We start from the raw sequence: 23,780 nt of genomic DNA, 5'->3' as shown, positions 1-23,780 counted from the left end.
ATGAAAGGCACATGTCTGTGTTTTAGATGGGTTGGGGATCAGCTGGTTTTCCCTGTAATAGGCAGTAAGAGCATCTAGAGCTTCGGAAAGCTTCTGTTCTACCACCTTGATTAGCATACAATGGGCTGACTGTTCCTGGAGCAAACTCTTCTTGAAAGGTAATTAGATGTCCCTGCCTGTTTCCTCTCTGCTGTTTTTGCTGTTGCAATTTTAGAATTTTTTAATACTGGTAGCCAGATTTTGTTCATTTTCATGGTTTCCTCCTTTCTGTTGAAATTGTCCACATGTTTGTGTATTTCAATGGCTTCTCTGTGTAGTCTGACATGGTGGTTGTGAGAGTGGTCCAGCATTTTTGTGTTCTCAAATAAAATGCTGTATCCAGGTTTCAACAGAAAGGAGGAAACCATGAAAATGAACAAGATCTGGCTACCAGTATTAAAAAATTCTAAAATTGCAACAGCAAAAACAGCAGAGAGGAAACAGGCAGGAACATCTAATTACCTTTCAAGAAGAGTTTGCTCCAGGCACAGTCAGCCCATTGTATGCTAATCAAGGTGGTCAGTTGAAATATTCACACCTAGCCCAACTGACAAAAGTCCTTTGTCTCACCCTGGTCATTCCACAGATATATAAACCCCTTCCCAGTTCCAACAGACCTCACTACCTCTGAGGATGCTTGCCATAGATGCAGGCGAAACGTCAGGAGAGATGCCTCTAGAACATGGCCATATAGCCCGAAAAAACCCACAAGAACCTATAGATGAAACTCTCTGTCCCTTCTGGCAGTGGCTGGTCATTTGTGTAGATGTTGAGGAACCCCTAAAGAAGGACAATGATATGTTACATGTTACAGAGTAGGCAAATCACACAATCTCCACATCAACAGTGACAAAGAAACAAGAAGAAATACTGTTTAGTTTACTCACAAGCAGAGAGACATTACATATATTAGAAACCAACACTTTCTCATTACTTTATTTTCCAGATCACCAGACCGGGCCACAGCAATGCGTGGCAGGGGACAGCTAGTGCATAATAAAAACGGCTTCCCCCTCAATTTTGATTAGGAAATACTCAGAGGGAGGCTGCATATGTTATAGTTTTGCTGTTCCGGGGACGCACCACTTCTAATGGCAATGACCTGCCCCCTCGGTGCTTGAAAAAGTCCTTCAAAGCCTGGAAGTAAGAGCCCGAGAGGTGAAATCGGAACCTTAGAGCCCGTGCGCATGTTCCGCGGGGGCTTAGAATGTCGAGGCACCGCCGGAGCGAAGCCGCGACACACCCACTTCGAGCATGGAAGCGCCAGGGAGCAGCTGCGGGCACGGCGGCAGCGGGGACGAGGCTCCCCCGGCGCGAGGCTTCGGCTTCCCTGGTCTGGCGAAGCAGGAGGAAGGAGAGGAGCAGGGAGCCGCGGCGCCTGCGCAGTGGGCACCGGGAGGGAGCTGGCTAGAAGTGCATCCTGCGGTGAGCAAGGATAGGGCGGGATGAAACCGTTTATGACTATGCGTGTGGATGGCCCGATTTCATTCCAATATCAGAGGGGTGGGATCATGTCATGGAATCTCATTTGATGCCTGCTCCACCAACATTAGCATCTGCTTTCCCGTGCTCAATGGCTGGAGGCAATTTTGTCCCTTTGGAAGGGCCCCATCAACACTGCCATCTAATGCAGTTTGGAATTGCATTATATGAGTAGTGCAGACTCAGGCTGGATCTACACTGACATAATTCAGTTTCCGAATCCAGAGCTGGCATATACACTTCCATATAATCCACATTATCTGCCTTGAACCGAATTATATAAGTCTACACTGCCATATAATCAAGTTCAAAGCATGTAATATGGATTTTATAATGTACTAGCCGTCCTCTGCCATGCATTGCTGTGGCCCACATGGGGGTTCTCTGTGGGAAGGCTGGCCCAATTCTATCCTTGGTGGGGTTCAGAATGGTCTGTGATTGTAGGTGAACTATAAATCCCTGCAACTACAACTCCCAAATGCCAAGATTCTATTTTCCCCAAACTCCAGCAGTGTTCACACTTGGGCATATTGAGTATTCGTGTAGTCCAGATCCATCATTGTTTGAGTCCACAGTGATCTCTGGATGTAGGTGAACTACAACTCCAAAACCAAAGGACACCCTTCCAGTATTTTCTGTTGGTCATGGGAGTCCTGTGTGCCAAGTTTGGTTCAAGTCCATCGTTGGTGAGGTTCAGAATGCTCTTTGATTGTAGGTGAACTATAAATCCCAGCAACTACAACTCCCAAATGACAAAATCAATTTTTTTGAGTGAAGGACATACATTGGGTTGTTAGGTGTATGCTGTCCAAATTTGGTGTCAATTTGTCCAGTGGTTTTTGAGTTCTGTGAATACCACAAACTAACATTACATTTTTATTTATATAGACTAGCCGTCCCCTGCCACACGCTGCTGTGGCCGTCATGGGGATTCTGTGTAGGAGATTTGGCCCAATTCTATTGTTGGTGGGGTTCTGAATTCTCTGTGATTGTAGGTGAACTATAAATCCCAGCAAGTACAACTCCCAAATGTCAAGGTCTATTTTCCCCAAACGCCACCAGAGTTCACATGTGGGCATATTGAGTATTCGTGCCAACTTTGGTCCAGATCTATCATTGGATCTCTGGATGTAGGTGAACTACAACTCCAAAACCAAAGGACACTGCCCACCAAACCCTTTCAGTATTTTCTGTTGGTCATGGGAGAACTGTGTGCCAAGTTTAGTTCAATTCCATTGTTGGTGGAGTTCAGAATGCTCTTTGATTGTAGGTGAACTATAAATCCCAGCAACTACATCTCCCAAATGACAAAATCATTTTTTTTGTGTGAAGGACATACATTGGGTTGTTAGGTGTCTTGTGTCCAAATTTGGCGGCAATTCGTTCAGTGGTTTTTGAGTTCTGTTAATCCCACAAATGAACATTACATTTTTATTTATATAGATGTAGAATGAAACAGGTACTTCTGGTTGGGAATAGTATACTGCTAGGACTTTGGTGGCATCTAGTACAGCCTTGTATTCTTATCAAAGATACTTAGTGTATTGTCGAAGGCTTTCATGGCTGGAATCACTGGGTTGCTGTGGTTTTTTGTGTGTCAGACTACACAGAGAAGCCATTGAAATCATAGAATCCTAGAGTTGGAAGAGACCTCATGGGCCATCCAGTCCAACTCCCTGCCACGAAGCAGGAAAATTGCATTCTAAGCACCCCGACAGATGGCCTTTAGCCTCTGTTTAAAAGTCTCCAAAGAAGGAGCCTCCACCACACTCCGGGGCAGAGAGTTCCACTGCTGAACGGCTCTCACAGTCAGGAAGTTCTTCCTCATGTACAGGTGGAATCTCCTTTCTTGTAGTTTGAAGCCATTGTTCCGCGTCCTAGTCTCCAGGGAAGCAGAAAACAAGCTTGCTCCCTCCTCCCTGTGACTTCCTCTCACATATTTATACATGGCTATCATATCTCCTCTCAGCCTTCTCTTCTTCAGGCTAAACATGCCCAGCTCCTTAAGCTGCTCCTCATAGGGCTTGTTCTCCAGACCCTTGATCATTTTAGTCACCCTCTTTTGGACACATTCCAGCTTGTCAACATCTCTCTTCAATTGCAGTGCCCAGAATTGGACACACTATTCCAGGTGTGGACTAACCAAAGCAGAATAGAGGGGTAGCATTACTTCCCTAGATCTAGACACTATGCTCCTATTGATGCAGGCCAAAATCCCATTGGCTTTTTTTGCTGCCACATCACATTGTTGGCTCATGTTTAACTTGTTGTCCACGAGGACTCCAAGATCTTTTTCACACATACTGCTCTCGAGCGAGGCATTGTCCCCCATTCTGTATCTTTGCATTTCGTTTTTCCTGCCAAAGTGGAGTATCTTGCATTTGTCCCTGTTGAACTTCATTTTGTTAGTTTTAGCCCATCTCTCTAATCTGTCAAGATCGTTTTGAATCCTGCTCCTGTCCTCTGGAGTATTGGCTCTCCCTCTCAATTTGGTGTCGTCTACAAATTTGATGATCATGCCTTCTAGCCCTTCGTCTAAGTCATTAATAAAGATGTTGAACAGGACCGGGCCCAGGACGGAACCCTGCGGCAATCCACTTGTCACTTCTTTCCAAGATGAAGAGGAAGCATTGGTGAGAATCACCCTCTGGGTTCGTCCACTTAACCAATTACAGATCCACCTCACCATACTTTTGCCTAGCCCACATTGGACTAGTTTCCTTGCCAGAAGGTCATGGGGGACCTTGTCGAAGGCCTTACTGAAAACCAGGTACGCTACATGCCCCCAGACAGCAACAGCCAATCTTTGCAGCAGCAAGGCTACTCAATACTACTCAAGCTTGCTAATTGCGACATTCACACTTCTTCAACAGACAAGGGTTCTTTCTCCCATCCTGGACATTCCACAGGTACATATACACCCCACTTGCCTCATTGCCAACAGACCTCTGAACAAACTTCTGAGGATGCCTGCCACAGATGGAGGTGAAACGTCAGGAGTGAATGCCACTAGAACATGGCCATACAGCCTGAAAAACTCTCATGACCAGTGTGGATGCCTGTTAAGAACTCATAAATGGTAACATTGGGTAGATAATTCTCATTTTAAAGTAGGAATGTGCAAGTTTTTGAGAATGGTAGAGAACTGTTATCTGTCTGAGTTTGGGTCAGGGATCACATATTTTTGTCAGTCCATGATCTGATGTGATTTTTGCCGTAATAACCCTCTTAGGTCTTGTTCAAAGAAAGCTTATTTTTCTGGTTGCGTAATCCAAATAATCAGCTGTCTGGGAAAGTATTAAAATCACTCAAGCCTATGAAATGCGAACTTTACAACTGCAGCCTTTACTTTTTTGACTTTTGGTTCTTAATATACAGAAGACATCAAGTCCCATCAATAGATTACAGCATGACACAATGCCAGGAATTCTTACTTACTTACTTAGGTGATCCCTCGTTGTCCGAGGAGGATAGTCATCCAGGATTAGTGTATTTACGGTGGGTCCATAGGTGTCTGTGGAGCCCTATTCTTGATCTGCATCTTCTCCCTCAGTGAGGGCATTGGTTTCCAGGTGGATGGCGGTCCCGGTAGGGGTTGGCTTGATGCACCTAACTCTTGGCACGTTTTTCTCTTTCGCCCTCCATTCGTGCCTCTTCAAATTCTACAGCACTGCTGGTCACAGCTGACCTCCAGCTGGAGCGCTCAAGGACCAGGGCTCCCCAGTTCTCAGTGTCTATGCCAGAGTTTTTAAGGTTGGCTTTGAGCCTATCTTTAAATCTCTTTTCCTGCCCACCAACATTTTGTTTTCCGTTCTTGAGTTTGGAGTAGAACAGCTGCTTTGGGAGACAGTGGTCGGGCATTCGGACAATGTGCTGGTCCAGTGGAGTGGATGGCGGAGGGCCATCGCTTCAATGCTGCTGGTCTTTGCTTCTTCCAGCACGCTGAAAATTTGTCTGCTTGTCTTCCCAAGAGCTTTGGAGGATTTTTCGGAGGCAGCGCTGGTGGAATTGTTCCAGGAGTTGCATGTGACGTCTGTAGACAGTCCACATCTCGCAGGCGTACAACAGGGTTGGGAGGACAATAAACAAGCACCTTGGTATTCCTAGATAGATCACACCCTCAGCTGCTGTGAGAAGATCGCGCAGACGGACTACAAGCAGAGGCATAACACAGTTGCTCAGATGATTCATTGGAACTTGTGCCACAAATACCATCTGCCTGCAACAAAGAACTGGTGGGATCACAAGCTGGAAAAAGTTTACCTTCTGCCTGCGACAAAGAACTGGTGGGATCACAAGCCGGAAAAGAGAATGAACACGCCAAACTCCTCTGGGACTTCCGAATTCAGACAGACAGAGATTTGGAACACAATACTCCTGACCTCACGATTGTGGTAAAAAACAAAGTATGGATCGTCAATGTCGCAATCCCAGGTGACAGCAGGATTGAGGAGGAACAACTGGAAAAGCTGACATGATATGAGGATTTAAAGATCGAACTGCAAAGACTCTGGCACAAGCCAGTCAAGGTGGTCCCAGTGGTGATCGGCACACTGGGTGCAGTGCCTAAAGACCTTGGCCTGCACTTAAACACAAAAGGCGCTGACAAAATTACCATCTGCCTGCTGCAGAAGGCCACCTTACTGGGATCTGCGCGCATTATTCGCTGATACATGACACAGTCCTAGACACTTGGGAAGTGTCCGACGTGTGATCCAATGCAACAGCCAGCAGAGTGATCTTGTCTGCTGTGGACTCATCTTGTTGTGTTATTATTATTATTATTATTATTATTATTATTATTATTATTATTATTCTTTCTTACCAAGTTCTCCATCGCCAGAAAGCTTAGGACAGAATTTGTTTCACTAACAAGCGATTTTGGTAAAATGTTTGTATCTCTTTTGCACTCGAAAGGACATTTGGATGACACTTTCATTGGCCTTTTACAAAATGTGATCCCTGAGTTCTTTAACAGACTTTACCTACAATAAATCTTTTGGCAGACCTTCCTCCTGCCACTCTTTTCTAGAAAGGAACTGTGTGTGCCATGTTTTTGGAGGAGGTCTGCCAATAGTCCCTGCCATTTATGGGAAAACATTTCCAAAAATGTAATGGATACAGTCTGGGATTTTGGGGGCGGGGGGGGGGGGGGGAGCTGCATACCATATAACTGCTCCTGGGGAGCTTTTACATGCTTCACTTCCTTTTGTTATTTCAGTTTACAAAGATGATGTCGCTGGATGTGGCTGACAGCAGTGGGGTGTATGCTGCCTTCTTAGTCTACTTAGACCTCTTAGAAGGTAAGTTGGTGGGATATCTTCAAGAGCAGATTGATGTATGTATATATATGTGTATATATATATATATATATATATATATATATATATATATATGCGCGAACATAAGACTAGTAAAAGGCAGGGCCCTCTGGATACTGGAGGGCAACTAAGATGATCAAGGGTCTGAAGAACAAGCCCTACGAGGAGCGGCTTAAAGAGCTGGGCATGTTTAGCTTGAAGAAGAGGAGGCTGAGAGGAGACTCAGATAATCCAGTTCAAAGCAGACAATGTGGATTATCTTCTTTGGTAATCTGGATTATATGTCAGTGTAGCCCCCAGTGGTGCAGTGGGTTTAAGCGCTGAGCTGCTGGGCTTGTTGACAGAAAGATCGTAGGTTCGAATCCGAAGAGCTTCCGCTGTCAGCCCCAGCTTCTGCCAACCTAGCAGTTTGAAAACATGCAAAAGTGAGTAGATCAATAGGTACCACTCCGGCGGGAAGGTAACGGTGCTCCATGCAGTTATGCCGGCCACATGACGTAGGAGGTGCCTATGGACAACGCCGGCTCTTCGGCTTAGAAATGGAGATGAGCACCACACCCCAGTCAGACACAACTGGACTTAACGTCAGGGGACAACCTTTACCTTTACCAATGTCAGTGTAGAAGGGGCCTAAGTGATAGATAGACTTTGACCTCACGTCATTGTAATTCTTACTGGTTTTATTTTCTTTTTCTCGGTGTTTCACTTCTGTTTTGCTTTATGAAGGGCCAGTTGAAATGAAATATTTTGTTTCCTTCTACTGAAGTCATTAGATTCTTCTATTTGTATTGGTTTTCCTTTGCTCTCCTCATTAATGTGTAAAAGCAAAGCGGTTCCTTACGTTTCAGGATCTTGCCACTGTAATAAGATTTTATAGAGCAAATTATTTTTTTAATTAAATTAAAGTCCCTAAATGACTCTGGCCCAGTTTACCTGTCCGAACGGATTCTCCCCTATGAATTATCAAGGTTGTTAAGATCTTCTGGAGGGGCCCTGCTCTTGGTCCCACCTCCTTCACAATCGCGTCTGGTTGGGACGAGGGACAGGGCCTTCTCGGTGGTGGCCCCTTGGCTCTGGAACTCTCTCCCACTGGAGACTAGAACTGCCCCTTCTCTCCTGACTTTTAGAAAGCAGGTGGAAACTTGGCTCTGGAATTTAGCATTTGATGAGTGAGTCAAGAACCCTTGAACACATGGACGGATGGTGATGAATTGTGATTTTATTCTGACGACTTGGCCTTATGTAATTATATGATTGTATTTTAATGTATTTTATGTATTATGTATTAGTGTATTATGGGATGGGATGTTTTAAACTATTGTTTATGAATCTTTTGTTGTGAACCAGCCTGAGTCCCTCTTTGGAGGTCGAGAAGACCTCCGAAGTTCTAAATAAAATAAAATAAATAAATTGTACCTTAAATTCATCAAATTTTTAGACCAAGCCATTATACCCATTGCATTTTATATATATTTTATATTCCTAAAAATAACAGCATTTCAATTTATAAAAAGTACTAATGTCTTCAAAGAGGAATTTTGAAAATGGTAACACAGCAAGAACTGAAAATCTGGCTAGTATGGTGAGGTCCTAGGACTTAAGTCAATGCCTCTGATTTATCCATCAGTTAGAAATTGGCACGAGGTGTCCTACTTTGGCCTGGGAGAATTGCAGCTTGTGTGCCTCCGCGGACGAGAGAAAGAAGACGAGGATTTGCAAATGGTTGTGCCTACGCCTGTCCACATATCCTTCAGCCATGAAAGGTGAGCAAGTCCCCATGGAAGTTTACAGGTAAAGAAACTGTGGGATGGCAATGCTCAGGACTATAATGCCCTTGGCTAGGAGTGTCTGAAGGATTCTGTGTGACTTTGTTTTTCTATTCAGATCTTCACTGGAGGTGTATCTTTTTAAGATATTTTGAGAGTGACACTTGAGGAGACTTACTTAGGCAATCCCTCATTTTTCGAGGAGGATTGTCTTCCAGTATTCTTGTGGGTCCGTATGTGGCTGTGCATCTCCTTCCGCAGTGAGGGCATTGGTTTCCAGGTGGAATGAGGTCTCATTCGGGGTTGGCTTGACGCGCCTTCCTCTTGGCACGCTTCTCCCGTTTGCCCTCCATTCGTGCCTCTTCAAATTCTGCAGCACTGCTGGTCACAGCCGACCTCCAGCTGGAGCGGTCAAGGGCTCAGATGTGCTTGTGGTCAAGCTAGGCAGCTCGGACAGGCCATCGTGAATACTTACCCTCTTGCCTTTGAAACTGGTGCTGAGCTCGGATAGGGGAAGACCTGCTTTTTCTAAAGATAGCAGCTCAGCGCTGAGGCAGAGAATATCTCAGGATTTCTCTGTCATTGGGAGAGGCTCTATTACTTCATAGAATCATAGAATCAAAGAGTTGGAAGAGACCTCATGGGCCATCCAGTCCAACCCCCTGTTTTCTGCTTCCTTGGAGACTAGGACGCGGAACAATGGCTTCAAACTACAAGAGAGGAGATTCCATCTGAACATGAGGAAGAACTTCCTGACTGTGAGAGCCGTTCAGCAGTGGAACTCTCTGCCCCGGAGTGTGGTGGAGGCTCCTTCTTTGGAAGCTTTTAAGCAGAGGCTGGATGGCCATTTGTCAGGGGTGATTTGAATGCAATATTCCTGCTTCTTGGCAGGGGGTTGGATTGGATGGCCCATGAGGTCTCTTCCAACTCTTTGATTCTATGATTCTATGATTCTAAGAAGTAGGAACATTGCACTCAAATCACCCCTGACAGATGGCCATCCAGCCCCTGTTTAAAAGCTTCCAAAGAAGGGGCCTCCACCACACTCTGGGGCAGAGAGTTCCACTGCTGCACGGCTCTCACAGTCAGGAAGTTCTTCCTCATGTTCAGATGGAATCTCCTCTCTTGTAGTTTGAAGCCATTGTTCCGCGTCCTAGTCTCCAGGGAAGCAGAAAACAAGCTTGCTCCCTCCTCCCTGTGGCTTCCTCTCACATACTTATACATGGCTATCATATCTCCTCTCAGCCTTCTCTTCTTCAGGCTAAACATGCCCAGCTCCTTAAGCCGCTCCTCATAGGGCTTGTTCTCCAGACCCTTGATCATTTTAGTCGCCCTCCTCTGGACACATTCCAGCTTGTCAATATCCCCAAACTAACCTTGAGCTTACATAGGGAAAGACCTGCTCTTTCTAAAAATAGCAGCTCAGGGCTAGGGTAAAGAATCCCAGGATTTTTCTACCGTTGGGGGGAAGTTAACTCAGCAGCTGAAGAAAGAAGGAAGGAACATCTATATAATTTCACAATTTGACTGTTTGTGTTTGTAACTTCAACAAGCTGTGCCAAGTCCGTCAAGGACTTTGAGAAATAAATGTTCTGTTTGATGTTCAAATCTGGAGTGGCCTCCGTTGCTGAGAATCCTGAGTTTCTAAGTAAGGCACCCGCAGTTCACCTGGATAAAGAGAGAAGCACATTTTAGTTTTAACTTTATAGTGTCTGGGTGTGACGGCACAAGAGGGTCTTAGCATTTTCCAGGTCTTTTCAATTGATCTGCATTAGGTTGTGACATTAACATGGAAATAATGCAAATCTTGACTCTGTTGAAGCATGCTTTTATTACGTGGAGCTACGGTATGTTTTTCCTACAACCTCATTAAGGTTTTCATTCATGCCACGTTTCCATAAGTCCACGCTGTAGTGATGTTGTTTGCTCTCTTTGGCACTGGAGTAAAGGACACTCTTGGGATGGCAACGAGTGAATGAATTACATTGATGGAAAGCCCACTTGGTGACTAGGCTTTCCAATCGGGCAAATATGTAGAGTGGAACTTCTCTCTAGCGAGCTCTTTTCTGTTTTTGGTTGAAAACCAGCAAGTGACTCTACTTAGGATTATGTGCCTAGTTCTACTGTGAAGTTGGAATAGGACTTCTGAATAACAAGTGTGGAAAGTGTGGAATTCATTCATAGAATCATAGAATTGGAAGAGACTTCATGGGCCATCCAGCCCAACCCCCTGCCAAGAAGCAGGAATATTGCATTCAAATCACCCCTGACAGATGGCCATCCAGCCTCTGTTTAAAAGCTTACAAAAAAGGAGCCTCCACCACACTCCGGGGCAGAGAGTTCCACTGCTGAACGGCTCTCACAGTCAGGAAGTTCTTCCTCATGTTCAGATGAAATCTCCTTTCTTGTAGTTTGAAGCCATTGTTCCGCGTCCTAGTCTCCAGGGCAGCAGAAAACAAGCTTGCTCCCTCCTCCCTGTGGCTTCCTCTCACATATTTATACATGGCTATCATATCTCCTCTCAGCCTTCTCTTCTTCAGGCTAAACATGCCCAGCTCCTTAAGCCGCTCCTCATAGGGCTTGTTCTCCAGATCCTTGATCATTTTAGTCACCCCAGCTTGTCAATATCTCTCTTGAATTGTGGTGCCCAGAATTGGACACAATATTCCAGGTGTGGTCTAACCAACACAGAATAGAGTATGGGGAGCATGACTTCCCTAGATCTAGACACTATGCTCCTATTGATGCAGGCCAAAATCCCATTGGCTTTTTTTGGCGCCACATCACATTGTTGGCTCATGTTTAACTTGCATTGATTCACTGCATCAAGCTCCACATGTAGGCAAAAGTCATTCACAAAAGAGTGATATTAGTATTCTCCTAGACATGTAGGTATAATGAATATGGGAGACAGCACACCGAATTATATTTGTCCATGCGCAGTTTGGCTTTGATAGCTGACATGACCAGAAAAGAACATATTGTCATCCACTCAGTTAACAAGCTCTGTGCTGTGCCGGAAGTGCTTATCTCTCTCTGATTCTCCTGTCCTGGAGCAACATTTGCAATTCCCCATGGTTCAGAGTCATAATTAATTCTTACTAGTCTCGCATTAGATCAGGGGTCCTCAAACTACGGCCCGCGGGCCACTTCCGGGCCACCAAGGGCACTTATCCGGCCCGCAGAGGAGGAGCGCCCCCCCCCCCACACACAGTGCCCCTTCCTTGGCTGGCTCACGCTATCCGTCAGGTGTGATGGGCAGCGTGAGCCTGTTGATGGGCAGTGTGAGCCAGCGTGAGCCTGAGGGAGGCTGCTCTGGCGCTCCATGCAGTCATGCCGGCCACATGACCTTGGAGACTCTTCGACTTAGAACTTACTTACTTAGGCGATCCCTCGTTGGACGAGTAAGATGGTCTTCCATTATGGATTTCCTTGTGGGTCCGTATGTGGCTGTGGAGCCCTATTCTTGCTCTGCATCTTCTTCCGCAGTGAGGGCATTGGTTTCCAGGTGGAAGGCGGTCCCGGTCGGGGTTGGCTTGACGCGCTTTCCTCCTGGCACGTTTCTCTCTTTCACCCTCCACTCGTGCCTCCTCAAATTCTGCAGCACTGCTGGTCACAGCTGTCCTCCAGCTGGAGTGCTCAAGGGCCAGGGCTTCCCAGTTCTCAGTGTCTATGCCAGAGTTTTTAAGGTTGGCTTTGAGCCCATCTTTAAATCTCTTTTCCTGCCCACCAACATTCCGTTTTCCGTTCTTAAGTTCGGAGTAGAGCAACTGCTTTGGGAGACGGTGGTCAGGCATCCGGACAACGTGGCCGGCCCAGCGGAGTTGATGTTGGAGGACCATTGCTTCAATGCTGGTGGTCTTTGCTTCTTCCAGCACACTGACGTTTGTCCGCTTGTCTTCCCAGGAGATTTGCAGGATTTTCCGGAGGCAGCGCTGATGGAAACGTTCCAGGAGCTGCATGTGACGTCTGTAGACAGTCCACGTCTCACAGGCATAGAGCAGGGTTGGGAGGACAATAGCTTTATAGACAAGCACCTTGGTCTCCCTACGGATGTCCCGGTCCTCAAACACTCTCTGCTTCATTCTGGAAAATGCTGCCCTTGCAGAGCTCAGGCGGTGTTGTATTTCAGCGTCGATGTTGACTTTGGTGGAGAGGTGGCTGCCAAGGTAGCGGAAATGGTCCACATTTTCTAATGTTACGCCATTAAGCTGTATTACTGGCATTGGAGAGGGATGGGCTGGTGACTGCTGGAATTTCGACTTAGAAATGCAGATGAGCACCTTGTGTGGTGCTTTACGCACGGGTAGGCCGTGCGGAGCTGCTCCTCCCTTGGCAGGCTCATGCTGCCCATCGGGCCCGATGGGCAGCGTGAGCCAGCCAAGGGAGGCTTCCCCGGCGCTCCATGCAGTCATGCCGGCCACATGACCTTGGAGGTGTCTATGGACAACGCCGGCTCTTCGACTTAGAAATGGAGATGAGCACCACACTCCAGAGTCAGACACAACTGGACTTAATGTCAGAGGAAAACCTTTAACTAGGAAAATTGTGGAAGATCCAGGGTGGGAGAAAGAACTCTTGTCTGTTGGAGGTAGGTATGAATGTTTCAATTGGCCACTTTGATTACCATTTCATAGCCTGACAGTTTTTAGGGAGAATCCTTTGTTGAGAGGTGATTAGCTGGCCCTGATTGTTTCTTGTCTGCAGTTCCCCTGTGTTTGAGTGTTGTTCTTTATTTACAGTTATAATTTTAGAGGTTTTTTTTAATACTGGTAGCCAGATTTTCTTCAGACTAGAAATAGGAAGATTTCCCATTCTCTGCTCCTGGAATTACTGCCTAAAGAGGGCTAGAAAGAACCCCCTCTAAAGGCCCTTCCACACAGCAAAATAAAATACGTGCAATGTGCATAGGAATTTTTTTATTGATTTTTTTTTTTAAAAAAACTATAGTCCAGCCCTCCAACGGTCTGAGGGACAGTGAACTGGCCCCCCAGTTTAAAAAGTTTGAGGACCCCTGCATTAGATGATACAGCAGGCTCCCTTAACCTAGTACCTTCCAGATGTGTTAGATGGGAGCACCTCCCTTTGTCAGAACTCTGCTGGCTGGGTTATGGAAATTACAGTGCCAAGACATCTGGAGGGTTTGGGAAGGCTGGGCTACAGAGTGTAGGATGAAAGAAAGTAGGAATGATTCAGGGAATACTTGTAGAAGAAAACAACAACAGGAAAGCAAGTCTGATTTAGCATTCTAGAAGCATCTGCAGGAAGACTGTTTCACAAACATCCCCAAGGCTGGAGATTTCCAGGTCAGAACTATTAACCAAAGATTTTGCTCTAGCGTTTCTCCATTCAAATCTCAGCTTCTGTGCTTATTTATTTGTCGTGTCAGAACAACCAGTCTAACAGAACAAAGCAAACAAACAGAAAAGTACACAACTTGTGAGTTTGGTAGCTGGTTAAATGTCCTTTGACCAGTATCTGGCCACTTGGAGTGCTTCCGGTGTTGCTGCAAGAAGGTCCTCCATTGTGCATGTGGCAGGGCTCAGGTTGCATTGCAGCAGGTGGTCAGTGGTTTGCTCCTCTCCACACTCGCATGTCAAGGATTCTACTTTGTAGCCCCATTTCTGAAGGTTGGCTCTGCATCTCGTGGTGCCAGAGCGCAGTCTGTTCAATGCCTTCCAAGTCGCCCAGTCTTCTGTGTGCCCAGGAGGGAGTCTCTCATTTGGTATCAGCCATTGGTTGAGGTGCTGGGTTTGAGCCTGCCACTTTTGGACTCTCGCTTGCTGGGATGTTCCAGCGAGGGTCTCTGTAGATCTTAGAAAACTATGTCTAGATTTAAGTCGTTGGCGTGCTGGCTGATACCCAAACGGGATGAGCTGGAGATGTCTCTGCCTTGGTCCTTTCACTATTGGCTGCTACTTCCCGGCGGATGCCAGGTGGTGCAATACCGGCTAAGCAGTGTAATTTCTCCAGTGGTGTAGGGCGCAGACACCCCGTGATAATGCGGCATGTCTCATTAAGAGCCACATCCACTGTTTTAGTGTGGTGAGATGTGTTCCACACTGGGCATGCATACTCAGCAGCAGAGTAGCACAGCGCAAGGGCAGATGTCTTCACTGTATCTGGTTGTGATCCCCAGGTTGTGCCAGTCAGCTTTCGTATGATATTGTTTCTAGCACCCACTTTTTGCTTGATGTTCAGGCACTGCTTCTTGTAGGTAAGAGCACGGTCCAGAGTGACTCCCAGGTATTTGGGTGTGCTGCAATGCTCCAGTGGGATTCCTTCCCAGGTGATCTTCAGAGCTCGGGATGCTTCTCTGTTCTTGAGATGAAAGGCACATGTCTGTGTTTTAGATGGAGAGAAGCCTCCTCGCAGGATTGCAAGACATCCGGGCGTCCCCTGGGCAACGTCTTCGTAGACGGCAGATTCTCTCGCCACAGAAGCGACCAGCATGCAAGCTTCTGTGCTGAAAAAGCAGAATGAAGGTTCATAATTGTTGCACATGGCTTTCCTGAATGAGTAACATATGTCCAGTGTCAAGTGCTTTTCTTTTTTCCGAGCGGAGAAAAGAAATAAAAGCTGCAATAACACTGACATCTTGTTCTGGCACAGTCTATATTATATTAGCTCATTTCTCTGGCTGCTCAGTAGCCATTAGCAAGGAGCTTTGGAAGACTAAGAGTAATAAAACGGAGTTCTCAAACAGGCTTTCAGATTGGCTCTCAACAACCTTACTTGTGTCACTGTCTGGAAGCTTTTATTTCCTTGTAAAGTGGGAAAAATCTGCAACATACCATGTACGTAATAATTGTAGTGCTCCTGGAGGATGGTGATATTGGGTTGTTGTATGTTTTTCCGGGCTATATGGCCATGTTCTGGAGGCATTTTCTCCTGACGTTTCGCCTGCATCTATGGCAAGCATCCTCAGAGGTAGTGAGGTCTGTTGGAAGTAGGAAAATGGGTTTATATGTCTGTGGAATGACCAGGGTGGGACAAAGGACTTTTGTCTGCTGGAGCTAGGTGTGAATGCTTCAGCTGACCACCTTGATTAGCATTTAATGGCTTGGAAGTGCCTGGGGGGAATCTTTTGTTGAGAGTGATTTGATGTGCCTGATTTGTTTACTCTCTGTTGTTTTGCTGTTTTTAATACTGGTAGCCAGATTTTGTTCATTTTCATTTTCAACAGAGAGTAAACAATCAGGCACATCAAATCACTCTCAACGAAAGATTCCCCCCAGGCACTTCCAAGCCATTAAATGCTAATCAAGGTGGTCAATTGAAACATTCACACCTAGCTCCAGCAGACAAAAGTCCTTTGTCACACCCTGGTCATTCCACAGATATATAAACCCATTTTCCTACTTCCAACAGACCTCACTACCTCTGAGGATGCTTGCCATAGATGCAGGCGAAACGTCAGGAGAGAATGCCTCTAGAACATGGCCATATAACCCGAAAAAACCTACAGCATCCCAGTGATTCCGGCCATGAAAGCCTTCGACAATACGATGGTGATATTGTTGTATGCTTTCAAGTTTTTCACCATGTATGGTGTGACAGGGTTTTCTAGGGCTGAGAGAGTGTGACTCACTCAAGGCCGCCCAGCGGGTTTTCATGACCCAAAGGGGAATTGAACTCTCGTCTCCAGAGTCTTAGTCCAATGCTCAAACTACTACACTAGATGATAAATATTAGACCAGGGGTCCACAAACCTTTTAAGCAGAGGGCCAGGTCACAGTCCCTCAAACTGTTGGAGGGCCAGATTATAATTTGAAAAAAAAATGAATGAATTCCCTTTGCACACTGCACATATCTTATTTGTAGTGCAAAAAAACCCCCACACTTAAAAACAATACAATAATTAAAATGAAGAACAATTTTAACAATTATAAACTTATTAGTATTTCAATTGGAAGTGCGGGCCTGCTTTTGGCTGATGAGATAGGATTGTTGTTGTTGTTGTTGTTGTTGTTGTTGTTGTGCTTTCAAGTCCTTTCAGACTCAGGTTGACACTGAGCGAGGGCCGGGTAAATGACCTTGGAGGGCCGTATCCGGCCCCTCGGGCTATAGTTTGAGGACCCCTGTATTACACCTTCCCTTCAGTAAGGCTTGTGCTATATTTATAACTAGCCATCCCCTGCCACGCGTTGCTGTGGCCTAGTCTGTGTATGCATTTTATGTGTGCATATGTGTGCGTATATATATTTGTCTATATGTGTATATATGTGTGCTTGTATATATATGTGGTTTTGCACATGTGTTGTATGTGTGTATTTGTGTATTTGTGTATATATGTGCATTTGTGTGCATATATGTGTGTGTATTTATGTGTGTCTATATTTGTGTATTTGTGTTCATATGTGTATATGTATATTGTGTATATGTGTGTGTATATGCATATATGTGTGTATGTGTATATGTATGTGTGTATACTATATGTGTATATTTGTGTGCTTGCGTATATCTATGTGTGTGTATGTAAGTGTGCATGTGTATATGTATATTTCTGTGTTTATATGTGTATATGCATATTGTGTATTGTTGTAATGTTGTGTGTGTATATTTGTGTATATGTGTATATATGTGTGCTTGTGTGTATATATGTGTGTGTATTTATGTGTGTCTATATTTGTGTATTTGTGTTCATATGTGTATATGTATATTGTGTATATGTGTGTGTATATGCATATATGTGTGTAGTTGTATATGTATGTGTGTATACTATATGTGTATATTTGTGTGCTTGCGTATATCTATGTGTGTGTATGTTAGTGTGCATGTGTATATGTATATTTCTGTGTTTATATGTGTATATGTATATGTGTATATGTGTGTGCTTATGTATATGCATATATGTGTGTTTATATGTGTGTATATGTATATAGGTGTATATGTATGTGTGTGTATATGTGTATATTTGTGTGTGCTTGCGTATATATATGTGTGTGTCTATATGTGTGTGGAGCCCCCGGTGGCACAGTGGGTTAAAGCACTGAGCTGCTGAGCTTGTTGATCGAAAGGTCACAGGTTCGATTCCAGGGAGCGGCGTGAGCTTCCGCTGTCAGCCCTAGCTTCTGCCAACCTAGCAGTTCGAAAACATGCAAATGTGAGTAGATCAATAGGTACCGCTCCGGCGGGAAGGTAACGGCGCTCCATGCAGTCATGCCAGCCACATGACCTTGGAGGTGTCTATGGACAACGCTGGCTCTTCGGCTTAGAAATGGAAATGAGCACCACACCCCAGAGTCAGACATGACTGGACTTAATGTCAGGGGACTACCTACCTATCTATATGTGTGTATATATATATGTATGTGTGCATGTGTATATGAACATATGTGTATATGTATATATGGTTTATTTTGGTTTTAAAGTCCACTCTGCTGGATTTTTGTGTGTTTTTAGGGGTGATGGACACTCATTGACCAGATAGGTGTATTGTGTCCAACTTTGGTGTCAATTCGCCCAGTGTTTTTTGAGTTATGTTAATCCCACAAACGAACATTACATTGTTATTCATATAGATATACTTCTGCTGGTCTAGGAATTTGAGGTACAGATCCAAGATCCCAAGTTACAGAAGGAACCCCCAGATGCTGCAGTACTGACTTCCATATTTCAAGTCAAGCTGAGTGAAACTCATTTCTCCCTAAAGTACCCCCAACATATATTAATTAACTCCATATTTTTACTGAATTCAGAGGAGGGGGCAAATCGGTCGAATGTCTCCTTTGCAGGCAAGTGGCCATACTTTTTCGTATCTGGCACCTCCAGGTCTGGCCAGAAAAGTCCCGGTATGAGGCTCCTTCCACACAGCTGTGTAAAATCCGCACTGAACTGGGATATATGGCAGTGTGGACTCAAATAACCCAGCTCTAAGCAGATATTGTAGATTATCTGCCTTCATATTATGAGTTATATGGCTGTGTGGAAGGGCCCTGAGACTTTGGAAAGCTGCTGCTAGTCACTGTACACAGTCCTAGGATAGATGGATCATTGGTCTGACTTAGTATAAGGTAGCTTCTCGTGCCACTCGGTTGTCTTAGGTTTTCAGAAATTCAGAATAAATGTTGGAAACAGTGAGTCACCACCAAGTGTCCCTGTCTTCATTTGACTCCCTCCACCGGTATTTCCGTGCTTTTATCCCACAACTCTTTTGAAGTTGGAAATGTTCTTGGCCAGCATGCATTATTCTATCAACTTGACGCATAGCCTATCAATATCCTTATTCATGGCAGATGTGCTATACAATGCCTGCAGTGTAATCGTGGGCAGAAAGCTTCACAGTCAGATCCCCTTCTGTCTCCCTTTCACAAATGACCTTTGTAGAAGTAAAGCTCATCAGGAATTCTTTACGTTTGCTCTAACAATGATGCCTTGAGGCCTCGGAAGTGCCGACTTCCTTAATTCCAGAGATGCATTCCCTTGTAGGATATTTTCTAAATCATCTCCAGCACCGAGGGGATATGTGGGAACTAACTGGCATGCTTATGATGCAGGGAAAAAAGGAAATTAGCACTAGCTCAATACACTTTTAAGGTGGTCTCAAATAAGTAAATGGACCTGTGACTAAGATCTGGTCTTTCTAGCAGCTACTTGATATTTTTCAGGGTATTCTTTCTCTCTTCTCGTTGTATTGTCGAAGGCTTTCATGGCCAGAATCACTGGGTTGTTGTAGGTTTTTTCGGGCTGTATGGCCATGGTCTAGAGGCATTCTCTCCTGACGTTTCGCCTGCATCTATGGCAAGCATCCTCAGAGGTAGTGAGGTCTGTTGGAAGTAGGAAAATGGGTTTATATATCTGTGGAATGACCAGGGTGAGACAAAGGACTCTTGTCTGTTGGAGCTAGGTGTGAATGTTTCAACTGACCACTTTGATTAGCATACAATGGGCTGACTGTGCCTGGAGCAAACTTTTGTTGAGAGGTAATTAGATATCCTTGTTTGTTTCCTCTCTGTTGTTGTGCTGTTGCAATTTTAGAGTTTTTTTAATACTGGTAGCCAGATTTTGTTCATTTTCATAGTTTCCTCCTTTCTGTTGAAATTGCCCACATGCTTGTGTATTTCAATGGCTTCTCTGGAGCTAGTTGTGAATATTTCAACTGACCACCTTGATTAGCATTTAATGGCTTGGAAGTGCCTGGGGGAATCATAGAATCATAGAATCAAAGAGTTGGAAGAGACCTCATGGGCCATCCAGTCCAACCCCCTGCCAAGAAGCAGGAATATTGCATTCAAATCACCCCTGACAAATGGCCATCCAGCCTCTGCTTAAAAGCTTCCAAAGAAGGAATCTTTCTTTGAGAGGTTATTTGATGTCCCTGCCTGCTTCCTCTCTGTTGTTTTGCTGTTGTAATTTTTGGGTTTTTAATACTGGTAGCCAGATTTTGTTCATTTTCATGGTTTCTTCCTTTCTGTTGAAATTGTCCACATGCTTGTGGATTTCAATGGCTTCTCTGTGTAGTCTGACATGGTGGTTGTGAGAGTGGTCCAGCACTTCTGTGTTCTCAAACAATATGCTGTGTCCAGGTTGGTTCATCAGGTGCTCTGCTATGGCTGACTTCTCTGGTTGAAGTAGTCTGCAGTGCCTTTCATGTTCCTTGATTCGTGTTTGGGCAATGCTGCGTTTGGTGGTCCCTATGTAGACTTGTCCACAGCTGCATGGTATACGGTAAACTCCTGCAGAAGCGAGATGATCCCTCTTGTCCTTTGCTGAACATAGCATTTGTTGGATTGTCTTGGTGGGTCTGTAGATAGTTTGTATGTTGTGTTTCCTCATCAGCTTCCCTATGCGGTCAGTGGTTCTCTTCTCGTTCTTCACATATGAGACAGCTATCTTGGGATCCAGAAGGAGCTGGCTTTTAAAATGTATTTATTTATTTATTTATGATATATATTTACGATATTTTTAGCCCGCCTTTCTTAGCAATACGGTGACTCAAGGCGGCACAATTCGTTGCCAGGCATTCATAAAAGTGCCATTAAAAACAATCAACATTACAATATAAAACATATATAAAAACTGTTAAAACATATAATCATTGTTGTAATCCTGTTAAAAACGTTATCCAGTAACATCGTCTGGCCATCCCATGTTCATCATTCGTAGATCCGTGTTATCTATTCCGCTGCATTCTCAAAAGCTTGCCCAAAGAGCCAGGTCTTTACTTTTTTTCCGGAAAGTTGGGAGGGAGGGGGCCTATATATAATATCCCTGGGAAGGAAGTTCCATAGCCGGGGGGCCACCACTGAGAAGGCCCTGTCCTTCGTCTCTGCCAATTGCACTTGCGAGGCAGGTGGGATCAAGAGCAGGGCCTCCCCAGACGATCTTAAGCTCCTAGATCATAGAATCAAAGAGTTGAAAGAGACCTCATGGGCGATCCAGTCCAACCCCCTGCCAAGAAGCAGGAATATTGCATTCAAATCACCCCTGACAAATGGCCATCCAGCCTCTGTTTAAAAGCCTCCAAAGAAGGAGCCTTCACCACACTCCGGGGCAGAGAGTTCCACTGCTGAACGGCTTTCACAGTCAGGAAGTTCTTCCTCATGTTCAGATGGAATCTCCTTTCTTGTAGTTTGAAGCCATTGTTCCTTGTCCTAACCTCCATGGAAGCAGAAAACAAGCTTGCTCCCTCCTCCCTGTGGCTTCATCTCACATATTTATACATGGCTATCATATCTCCTCTCATCCTTCTCTTCTTCAGGCTAAACATGCCCAGCTCCTTAAGCCGCTCCTCATAGGGCTTGTTCTCCAGACCCTTAATCATTTTAGTCACCCTCCTATGGACACAATATTCCAGGTGTGGTCTAACCAAAGCGGAATAAAGGGGTAGCATTATTCCCCTAGATCTAGACACTATGCTCCTATTGATGCAGGCCAAAATCCCATTGGCTTTTTTTCCCGCCACATCACATTGTTGGCTCATGTTTAACTTGTTGTCCACGAGGACTCCAAGATCTTTTTCACACGTACTGCTCTCGAGCCAGGCATCGTCCCCCATTCTGTATCTTTGCATTTCGTTTTTTCTGCCTAAGTGGAGTATCTTGCATTTGTCACTGTTGAACTTCATTTTGTTAGTTTTGGCCCATTTCTCTAATCTGTCAAGATCGTCAAGATGGTTCATAGGAGGAGATACGTTTGGACAGGTAAGCTGGGACAGAATTGTTTAGGGCTATATAGGCTAAAGCCAGCACTTTGAATTGTGCTCAGCAGCAAATTGGCAGCCAATGGAGCTGACGCAAGAGAGGAGTAGTGTACTCCCTGAGTTCCGCTCCTGTTATAACCTGGCTGCCGCCCGTTGGACCATTTGAAGCTTCTGAACAGTCTTCAAATGGGGTTATGCATTGCAGTAATCTATTCGGGATGTAACAAGAGCATGGACCACCATGGCCAAGTCAGATTTCCCAAGATATGGGCGCAGCTGGCTTATATTGTCTTGTTAACAAGCTGAAGATCAATCCCGACAAGACAGAGGTCCTCCTGGTCGATTGCAAACTGGATCGGGGTATAGGGTGGCAACCTGTGTTGGACGGGGTTACACTCCCCCTGAAGCCACAGGTTCGCAGCTTGGGAGTCCTTTTGGATTCATCGCTCACGCTGGAGGCTCAGGCGTCGGCGGTGTCCGGGAGGGCTTTTGCACAATTGAGACTCGTGCGCCAGCTGCGACCGTACCTCACGAAGGCTGATCTGGCCGGGGCGGTCCATGCCTTGGTCTCCTCTAGATTGGACTACTGCAATGCGCTCTACGTGGGGCTGCCCTTGAAAACGGCTCGGAAATTCCAACTGGTCCAACGGGCAGCAGCCAGGATGTTAACTGGTGCTCCTTACAGAGAGAGGTCAACCCTCCTGTTCAAGGAGCTTCACTGGCTGCCATTTATCTTCCAAGCCCAATTTAAGGTGCAGGTGCTTACCTACAAAGCCCTGAACGGTTTGGGACCACGCTACCTGCGTGACCGCATCTCCGTCTACGAACCCACGCGTTCACTTCGGTCATCTGGAGAGGCCCTGCTCGTGATCCCGCCTGCGTCGCAAGCGCGCTTGGTGGGGACTCGAGACAGGGCCTTTTCTGTGGTGGCCCCCCGATTCTGGAACGCCCTCCCAAAAGATCTTACACAGGCCCCTACATTGGCAGTCTTCAGGAAGAACTTGAAGACCTGGCTGTTCCGATGTGCCTTCCCAGATTAGGAATCTCCAATACCAAGTCCCAGAAGCACTTTAGTAGAACTAAGATTGCTGCACACCGCACACTGCACTTACTTATAATCCTACATACCTTCTGCCACATCAGCACTTTTAATCTTGAACCCATTACTCTGGCCCGGCCCAGTTTTATAGTGTCTTGATGTATTGTTGATTGTTTGTTGTTTATACTGCTTAACTGTTTTTAATTTGCATTAGGTGTTGTATTGTGTTGTGTTTTGAGGCCTTGGCCTATGTAAGCCGCATCGAGTCCTTCGGGAGATGCTAGCAGGGTACAAATAAAGTAATAATAATAATAATAATAATAATAATAATAATAATAATTTTATGTTGATGCTGTTTTCTTTGTATGTATTGATGATGTTACTTGGAAACTGCTCTGAGTCCCCTCGAGGAAATAGAGCAGTATATAAACAAAGTTTTGTTGTAGTTGTTGTTTTGGCCCGCATAAATAGGAGTGTAGTGTCTAACTTCAGGGAAGTCATGCTACCTATATTCTGCCTTGGTCAGACCACACGGGGAATCACACTGTGCCAGTACTGAGCACCACAATCGAAGGGAGATGTTGACAAACTGGAAGTCATTTGCTTTCTTTCTTTCAGAATGAGGCAGATCATGAAGAGCGCATGGGCTTTGGAGGACGAGGCACCTCCCTCGCTGGCCATCACTCTGGCTGTGGTTGAAACAGACTCTACAATAGTCTACTATAAACTGACGGATGGTTTTGTAACCCCAGAACCTCCTAGTAACGCTGAAGACACGGGCAATAAAGAGTGGCGGAAGAAAAAAAGAAAGAAGTTTCTGAGTTGATCGGGAGATGAACCAGTCACGTGTGCTTCAGATCTGAATCAGCCTGAAATTAAAATGTGCACTTGGGAGTCAGAACATCTGTTTTGAAAATCCTGGAAAATTGGCAGGATATTGAGGTGCATATCTGGTAATAAACTGGGACATCAAAGCTGTCACGGATCCA

At 45.2% G+C, this 23,780-nt stretch overlaps 1 protein-coding gene across 1 annotated transcript; it reads left to right on the top strand.

Annotated features, from left to right (window-relative positions):
- Positions 1-1,255: 1,255 nt before the first annotated feature.
- TSEN15 (tRNA splicing endonuclease subunit 15) lies at positions 1,256-23,770 on the top strand. Its single transcript, XM_060774494.2, has 4 exons — positions 1,256-1,464; positions 6,743-6,824; positions 8,470-8,605; positions 23,410-23,770. Exons 1-4 carry the CDS (start codon positions 1,294-1,296, stop codon positions 23,615-23,617), a joined length of 597 nt encoding a protein of 198 aa, XP_060630477.2. The 5' UTR covers positions 1,256-1,293; the 3' UTR covers positions 23,618-23,770.
- Positions 23,771-23,780: the final 10 nt, after the last annotated feature.

Source organism: Anolis sagrei, chromosome 4, assembly GCF_037176765.1.
Source record: "Anolis sagrei isolate rAnoSag1 chromosome 4, rAnoSag1.mat, whole genome shotgun sequence".
NCBI classification, from domain to species: Eukaryota; Metazoa; Chordata; class Lepidosauria; order Squamata; family Dactyloidae; genus Anolis; species Anolis sagrei.
Note: the sequence above shows the minus strand (reverse complement) of the source record. Positions and strands in the feature narration are given on the sequence as shown.